The sequence below is a fragment of the Solanum tuberosum genome, unplaced genomic scaffold (assembly GCF_000226075.1).
Source record: "Solanum tuberosum cultivar DM 1-3 516 R44 unplaced genomic scaffold, SolTub_3.0 scf00532, whole genome shotgun sequence".
In the NCBI taxonomy this organism is placed as follows: domain Eukaryota; kingdom Viridiplantae; phylum Streptophyta; class Magnoliopsida; order Solanales; family Solanaceae; genus Solanum; species Solanum tuberosum.
The window spans coordinates 44,979-53,972 of NW_006239461.1; the positions used below are offsets into that span (position 1 = coordinate 44,979).

Sequence of the window (8,994 nt, forward strand, 5' to 3'; positions counted from 1 at the left end):
TTTACAAAATAAGTTACTTATAGAAAAATTACTTCATTTATTTCCTCTTGATTTAATAAAATGGATAAGTAACAGAAAAAAATTGCTTTTAGAAAGGTGATTTACACAAATAGAATCTTTTGGTGTCACTATTTAAGACTTAACCTCGTTAACAAAATAGTGCAAAAAAATAACCATTTAGCCAAAAGTTGGAGCAAAATTTTTAGTGGGCCACCTGAATATTTTATTTCATATTGGGCAACACTTTCTTAACAAGACTTGTCTTAATACCAAGTTAGGGTAATCATTACAATTTTGACGAGAAAATGGTCTAAAACTCCCTCAATCTATATCCAAAATATCAGCTACACACTTCAACTTTACGAATGTCCTATCACTCTTTAAACTATTTTAAAGCTAAATTATTTGCTTCCTAATGCTGAGGTGACAAAAAAAATGTAGTTCACTTTTTCAAAGATTGGAGAGTCATTTGGCCATTTTCTCAATTTTTGAAATGGAAACTTTAATTTTAAAAGAATTCCCTTTTTCATATTGATTTTCTAAATGTTTTAATGCTACCTTTTACTCGAATGTGTTTTATTTATTTTCATTTCTTTCTTCTTCTTCAACACTTTGCCGGAAAATAAAAGAGAATATTCCGATTGAAGACCACGATCCACAATATGTATAACTGCATTTCTTAGTGCATATATATTTCACAGTTTATAGCCTTAATCTGCGAAAAAAAGATAGATTAAAGTTGATTTTGTACTTCAGAAGAAGTGATCAATTCATGATGCTATTTGCTTAAAGGGAAGAAAAGACTACATACTTTTCATGGTGAAACCAAGTTAACAAGCTAGCTCAAATGCATAGACATATATAATTAAATGCCACCAGCCACTGCTTTTTATTTCTAAGATTTTGGACCAAACCTGCAACTCAAAAACGAACAAAAAAAGAAGGGGAAAGAAAAGATCAGTCAGGTAAGATTAAGAAAAGTAAAAATCTTAAAGGTCACAAATGAAACTTACAATTTCACTTTAACCAGATGTCAAAGAAAAGAAGAAAAGCAAAAAACTATGAGACAAAAATAGAAAAAAGAATTCTTTTTCATTAAAAAATATTATATATTAGGTGGCAGGGCTGCGTGCATGTCACTGCCTAACCCAAATTTGGGTGTGACATTTAAAGGGGGTATATATTCCACTTTTAAAATGTTTAGAGATAATTAAAGGATCCCCGTAAAGTATAAGTATGTAGTTGAGAATTGACTAATAGGTTGAGAGGACATTTGACTATTTTCTCTAATTTTGACCACAAATTCTGATGAATTGTCAGGATATTTTTAATATTTGTGATTGAAAATTCTAACGATTTGTCACATTTATCTCTCACACATATTAAGATAAAAGTTCACAAGGTAAAGAAGTGTCACAACTTTTCTTAATAGGATCAAAAATTAACTAATCCTATGTAAATTCATATTTTAAATAAACATGAAAAGTAAAAAAAAAAAAAAAAAAAAGAAATAATATACTAAGAGCTAAAGTGGCCGAAAATATTTCTGGCATCGAAAAAAATCACGGCAAAAATTTATGTTTTGTACACCACATATTGCTCACCCAAAGGCCAAAAGATAGAGACTGAGTTCCAAAAAAATAATATATAATACAAGTTATGTCACTTAATTCCTACGAAACTTTGTTAATAGAGGCATATGTTTGATTTAGAATTCACAAGTTATACAGTAAAAGACATAACTTAATTCCTAAGAACTTATGTTAATAGATACATAAATTTAGTTTTAAAACCAATAAGTTATGCTGTAAGAGATATAACTTTATTTTTACCGAACCTATACGGGATAAAGTAAAAATTCTCTAAACTCATATCTGTGAATTAGATATCACACAAAATTAGGTCATCTAAAAGAATACTTTGGCCTACAATTTTTTATTTTTTTTTAGTAAATAAGCAATAGGTGCAAAAAAAATTAAAGACCAAATATTTGAAGAGCCCCAAAATAAAGTCATTTTTAATGGGGATCACTTTAACCTTAAAGTGAACTTTCTGGCGCGAATTCAAATTTGTACAGCTCAGGCAAAATTTGTACTTTGTAGAGCAAATTGTTACTTTGTACCCCATTGATCTTTTAAATTGATACTAATATGTTAGAAAAAATTATTGCGTCTATAAAATCCCTTAAACATTCTTTCTCTTCAACAATTATGTTATGTACAGCTCACTCTATTTATTCCCATTAATAACTACTAATAGTTTGAAGAAAATCAGAAGCAAAATTGTGATGAAGGAGAAAGAGAAGATGTTGTTTCTACATAAACTTGTCCTAATACTAACAATGGTGTTAATATTGTTGGCAAATGGAGTAAAGGGTCATCGAATTCTTGTCGATACAGATATGGATACTGATGATTTCTTTGCTCTTTTCTACCTTTTGAAACTTAACACATCACAAATGGACTTAAAGGTTTGCCTTTTTTGTTGAAAGCATGTCATGGAAAGTAATATAACTTGGAAGGGATGTATTGAGAGTTATATTTTTGGTGCAGGCAATAACTATTAGCACAAATGGATGGACTGATGCAGGGCATGCTGTAAATCAAGTGTATGATATGCTTTACATGATGGGGCGCGACGATATTGCTGTTGGTGTGGGAGGTGAAGGTGGAATACTTCATAATGGTACCATTCTGCCTAATGTTGGTGGATATCTCCCTATAATAGATCAGGTGAACATAAAATTTTCATTTACTCTACTTTTGGTACTATTCTGCAAGTCAAGAATCATTTGCTTTAATGTCAAATTGCTGGTTAGTTAAACATCTCCATAATTGCTTTAATGATTTGTTAGGGAAATGCTACAGCTGGTTATTGTAGATACAGACAGGCTATTCCTGTGGGTCCTGGAGGACGTTTGGATATCGACTCTAATTTTGGATTCAGAAAGAGCTTCCTCCCACAGGTACCATTTTTGCATTAAAACTGAAGGGAGGATTACTTTGTCTAGCTGCCTTAATCACATTATTAGAATTGTTGTCTAGCTGTCTTAATCGCGTCTTTTCTGGTTTTACACAAGAAGAAACAGAATTAGACACTTTAACTTCAGTCTGCAGTATGGTTGAATGTAACGGCAGAATATCGTTTAATCAACTAAGGACCACTGCCTACTTAAATCTATCTTTGTTTGCTGTCTGTCAGTCACAATGTTATGGCACATAGCAACAACATTCCCAATGAAATCCCATAAGTGGGGTCTGGGGAGGGTAGAATGTACGCAGACCTTACCACTATCTGTGTTGCGCAAATTATATAACTGATTCTTGTATATGAGTAATGAAGAGCCTTACTTGGGAAGGTGCTGAATGTTAATATCTAGACTTGGCACAAATGCAACTATTTTTGAGGAGAAGATCAGTTCTATCCCTTGTGAAATTACTATGATGAAGGAGCTTAGGTCTATTGCTTACTTCCCCTAAGTTTTAAATGTTTTCATAACATGTTACTCTTTCACTTTTCAACAGGGGAAGAGACATTATTCACCTCTTCGACAGCCAACAGTGCAGCAAGTAATGATCAACACAATTTCATCTGGTCCCACAGTGGTTTTTCTCATCGCATCACATACAAATTTTGCGCTATTTCTCCTAAGTAATCCACATTTAAAGAAAAATGTCGAGCACATTTACATAATGGGAGGTGGTGTAAGGTCAAAGAATCCTACAGGTTGTTGTCCACAGAATGTCAGCTCCTCTTGCCAACCTCAGCAGTGTGGTGACATTGGTAATTTATTCACAGATTACACAAGCAACCCTTACGCAGAGTTCAATTTCTTTATGGATCCTTTTGCTGCATATCAGGTATTACAGAAATCAATAGGCCTTTCACTGCATATATGCGGTAACTAATCCTAATAGTAAACAACTGTCGTCGTTCCCTTATGCTGTAGGTAATTCATTCCGGCATTCCAGTAACTCTTGTCCCATTGGATGCCACAAACACCATTCCAGTAACTGAAAAGTTTATTGAAATTTTTGAGAAGAATCAGTACACTTACGAGGCACAATACTGTTTCAAGTCCTTGAAAATGGCCCGTGATACTTGGTTTGATGACCAATTCAACACGGTAATGTTTTAGAAATGTTGAGCTTGGTGAATGCTTAGTTATATGAAAACATCAGTGAAAATGTGATTTACTGATGACAATGTTGCTAAATGCAGATTTATTTTGTGTTGCTAAACGCAGAGTTATTTTATGTGGGACTCCTTTATGTCTGGTGTAGCTGCTTCAATCATGCAGAAACAACACAACCAGCACGGAGAAAATGAGTTTGCAGAAATGGAGTATATCAATATCACTGTAGTTACTTCAAACAAACCATATGGGATTTCTGATGGATCAAATCCAATTTTTGATGGTCATATAACTCCAAAGTTCAGCGTAGCACGAAATGAAGTTCACAGCGGTCATGTTCAGACTAAGCTTCGCGATCCATTTTGCATAGAAAAGAACAGGAGAGGCAGATGCCAGGTGATGAATTGTTTCAGGTCATTATCCGGATTGTGGCTTTTAGTTTAGTGGTAACTTGAGAGTTTTAAGTCTCTCATGGTATTGAAATTCTAAGTTTCTTTCCTTACCATATACTGTAATTATGACTCTTTATGTTTTCAATCAACTAAGATGAGTTTGGAGATGAGTTGATATATGATTTCCTTCGTTTCCTTTCTGGCTTTTACTCACTACTCGATGCTTAACACCTATACCGTTATGTATTCTGAGTTGGTGATTTTATCAGGATGGTTATACAAAAGAAGTTTCTGGTCCAGGAGGAGTGCCTATTCTTGTAGCTATAAGAGCAAAACCTAATCGAAATGCTAACAGTGAACTGGACAGAGAGTTTTTCGTTAGCTTTCTGGATGTAAGTTACTAATTTCTGGTCTAAATTGGTTGCATTTTCATATGCAAGATAAAAGTACAGACCATTTCAGAACTAATACTATATTTGTCATGGTTGCAGGTTATAAACAAAAGAGAAAATGCTGGACGATTTAACTTTTCTATGCAATTTCCTTATTACAGAAAAGTACATTACAAACCAGATTTCAGAGGCAAGCAACTTGGGAAGAATATTGTGTTTGATATGGATATGAGTGCCGGAGATTTTCTAGCTCTCTTTTACCTCCTTAAGTTACCAATAGAAGAAATTAATCTGAAGGTAAATGGACTTCTATTTTGAATTAGATCCTCAAATGAAAGTTCAGACTGGACGTAGATGTTATCTTGCTTTATTTACTATCAGAACCTGTTAAGAAAATTATTTTACGTCACCAAACACAAATTATATTTCAGTAAGTTTATCCAAAAATGTGTTTCCTTCCTAGTTCTGTTTACTTTTAGAATTAATTGATAAATTTGTGGCCATATTCATAAGGAAAACTTCCACTACCCGAGTGACGTTGCAGAAACATGCTGAGTCTAAGATAAAGGACTAAATTTTGTAAATAACTAAGTTGAGATAGCAATGCTTGTCAATGTGCAATATCTTCTTCCATTCAGGCTATAATTGTGAGTCCAACTGGCTGGGCGAATGCTGCAACAATTGATTCAGTGTATGATTTGCTTCATATGATGGGTCGTGATGACATTCCCGTGGGCCTTGGAGATGTTTTTGCAATGAACCAGTCTGATCCTATTTTCTATGCAGTTGGTGACTGCAAGTACAACAAGGTTATCCCACAAGGTTGTGGTGGATTCCTCGACTCCGACACTCTTTATGGTTTATCTCGTTCTTTGCCTCGAAGTCCTCGCAGGTACATGGTCTAGCTAGTGTCAATCATTTGCCTAAAGGAAAAACAGTAAATTTTATTATTAACATTTCATGTCTTTTACATGTCCATTTGTTTAGTGTGCAGTTATGCTGATCTATCTGCTTGATCTAAACAATTTCAGATATACAGCTGAAAATTCTGTGAAATATGGAGTTCTCCGAGACACTGATCATCCGGAACTCAGACAACCTCTAGCACTAGAAGTATGGGAGTCAGCAGTGAAATCACTCAAACCAGGATCTAAGATTACCATTTTAACAAATGGTCCATTGACTAATATAGCAAAGATCGTTCTTGCAGGCGAGAATATGACCAAAGCTATCCAGGCAAGCATTTCCTCTACCCTTTGAGAAAGAGCCAGGGCGGGATTACTCGTTCAAGAACTGTACTAATATAGCAATGCCTTTTGTATTCTGGTGCAGGATATAATAATTGTTGGAGGGCACATGAATCACGATAACACTGAGAAGGGAAACGTGATCAACGTTCCTTCTAATAGATTCGCGGAATTGAATATGTTTCTTGACCCTCTAGCTGCACAGACAGTTTTGAGTTCAGATCTTAATATCACTCTCATTCCACTTGGCATTCAGCAGAAAGTCAGTGCATTTCCTGAAATTCTCGAAATGCTAAACCTGACTAAAAGGACACCTGAAGCAATCTTCGCAAGGCGTTTGCTTTCAAGGCTACACCACCTGAAAAAGAGACATCCCAAATACCAACATATGGTACATAATCTCATTTCCATTTATCCTTAACTTGTCCTCTTAACACTGAACGCATTTTTTCAAAATCTTTTGCAATGTTTGTATCATAACAGGATACATTTCTTGGAGAAATCATTGGAGCAGTAGTTTTGGCTGGTGATCATTTTGTTCTAGAATCAACATTTGGTGTCAAGAACATAAAAGTCACTGCCTCAGGGTATGAAGCTGAAGATGGACAGATACTTATCGACGAAAAGCAAGGCAAATCAGTGAGAGTATTGGAGAATCTTGATCCATTAGCTTATTATAACGCGTTTGCAAATCGACTAGGTGATGTAAAACAGTCTGCTATAGTTGGAAGCTTTGATAAGCAGATAAGAATTTGGAATACACCATTCAATAGAAAGAAAACTGCCCCTTAATTGCTCTTCCAGAAAAGTTCCTTTTCCTTATTTTCTCCAACTCTTAAGGTGATTTTTTCAACCTCTAATTCTTCAAAAATATTGCCACTTAACTCATTCTTGTTGCTTAAGAAATAGTAACAAAATTGTACATTATACAGTTAAAGTGGTTATAGTTAAATGGGAAGGAAATAAAGGAAGATTATTTTACTCATAGCTTAGCTCATTCGAGAAACGAAAAGTGACACATCAAACTTGAGGCATCTCATAGGAAATCTCCTTACCAAGATTAGGACTATTTTTATATGTTAATCTCTTCTTGCTCGTTCCAAGCTCGAAGTACCATTTGTAAAACAAAAAAAAGAATCCCGACTTTATATTTTCCTTTTGTTCTATTATTCCGCAAGTAATTTTTCATTTATTTATTTTTGTATCAAAGTGACTCTCAGAAAAAGGTTTGAGGCTAACGAACATCATGTGTTATACTTTTGATTATCAATTGGGATGAGGTACAAGTACCTCCCTAGACTATGATCGAAATCCCAGAGACACACTTTAACTAAACTAAGGTCCTATTATCCCATGAACCCATTTTTTTTTGTAATTTTATATACCTTTTTGGCTTACATGATATCAAAATATCTCCCGCACGCCTCAACTGCGTGGAGTCACGGAGTGTGCCAAACCAAAAGGTATACAAAATTACAAAAAAAATGAGTTCAGCAGTAATAGGACCTTAGTTTAGTTAAGGTGTGTTTCTGAGATTTCAGTCATAGTCTAGGAGGTACATGTGTCTTATTCCTTATCAATTAGCATATCAATTTTATTCTGATGTCAAATTAGACCCCCAAATTTGAGGGCTTTTGAGTAATTATGAGTACTATTTATAGAAAAAATGTAATTAACTTTCATTTAACAGAAATAAATTGTTAGAAAATTTTGACACATCAGTTGAAATATTATGTCTCGAAAAAATTGATTTTTCAATAATTCTTTGTCATAAACACTATCCGTCCTTATCCGAGACATGTATTGTAACAAACTCAATTCCAGCAGAAGCACTCTTATATATATTAATCACTGAATACAAGTTATAATGTAGAATACGCACAACAAAGTAATAATACACTAACTAAGAAGAGATAAATTGAGAAAGAAGTAACCAGAAAGAGATGAGATACAAGACCATAGAAAGGAGATGAGAGGATCAGAAAGCCAAAGCTTCACATAATCATTTTTCTCCCCATTCTTCTAACTCCTAGTCCTTTTTAACAAAGTGTAAATGGGCCTGGATCCCAAATAAAACTGGACCTATTGCTTGCTTTCGGCCCAATAGCTCTTGTCAGCCCAATAACTACTTGTGTGACCTTGATATTGATATTGGGTTGGACTTGGTTCATAACAATACTCTTGTCCTCAATAAGAACCTTGTCCTCAAGGTTCGAGTAAAGCCACACGGATAGTATAATGTGGAATCTTTCAAGACTTGAGTGTGTGTAGAGCGCTGCAATAGTGGTGTGAAGTTGAAACCAAATACTGTCAACTTCCAGAATAGAGGAAACAATTTCATTGCCTTTAGAGCATTCCATATTACCAAGTACCATAACAGAAGCCATAATTCTAAGAATTGCCATCTGCTCTTTCTTGCTAAGCCTAATAATTCCCAATACATTCTTTATATTAATATAGTCATGAGCATTAGTAATACTTGCTATTTCATAGCAATAAGACTATTTAAGATAGAACGATGATTCGGGATCCCTCAATCTACACTTCTTGTTTACCTCCATGGGTGTTTCACATAGAAGGGAGAAACATTGATGGATCTGTTCAAGAATTATAACAAGGAAAGCTTGAGACCTTGCAAGGATAGAGGTTCTCATGGCTGCACCAGATGCTTTTCCAAGCTTTGCAAGATGAATCTGTTTTGCTACAGTGCATTCTTCAACACATCTATGACCCCCGAAATAGGCAAGATAGCACATAACCCCCATTATAGGTTTAAACTTTCCACAACTAACCAAGATAGAAGTGTTTTTACTCTCAACGAGCATCGA

The 8,994-nt window shown here is 34.6% G+C and overlaps 1 protein-coding gene across 1 annotated transcript; it reads left to right on the forward strand.

Moving 5' to 3' along the window:
- Positions 1–2,135: 2,135 nt before the first annotated feature.
- LOC102590399 (uncharacterized) lies at positions 2,136–7,153 on the forward strand. The gene is made up of 12 exons (XM_006365206.2): positions 2,136–2,470; positions 2,553–2,732; positions 2,855–2,965; positions 3,525–3,860; positions 3,950–4,126; positions 4,247–4,531; positions 4,797–4,919; positions 5,019–5,216; positions 5,558–5,811; positions 5,951–6,155; positions 6,252–6,557; positions 6,650–7,153. The coding sequence occupies exons 1-12, from the start codon at positions 2,216–2,218 to the stop codon at positions 6,956–6,958; spliced, it is 2,739 nt and encodes a 912-aa protein (XP_006365268.2). The 5' UTR covers positions 2,136–2,215; the 3' UTR covers positions 6,959–7,153.
- The last annotated feature ends 1,841 nt before the right edge of the window (positions 7,154–8,994 follow it).

What these genes read in the sequence shown, in the direction of transcription:
- LOC102590399 (XM_006365206.2), top strand. Translation starts at nt 2,216, where the DNA reads ATGTACAGCTCACTCTATTTATTCCCATTAATAACTACTAATAGTTTG. An exon ending in CATCACAAATGGACTTAAAG is followed by an intron (nt 2,471 to 2,552) that starts GTTTGCCTTTTT and finishes TTTTTGGTGCAG; the next exon opens with GCAATAACTATTAGCACAAA. An exon ending in TAGAAGAAATTAATCTGAAG is followed by an intron (nt 5,217 to 5,557) that starts GTAAATGGACTT and finishes TCTTCCATTCAG; the next exon opens with GCTATAATTGTGAGTCCAAC.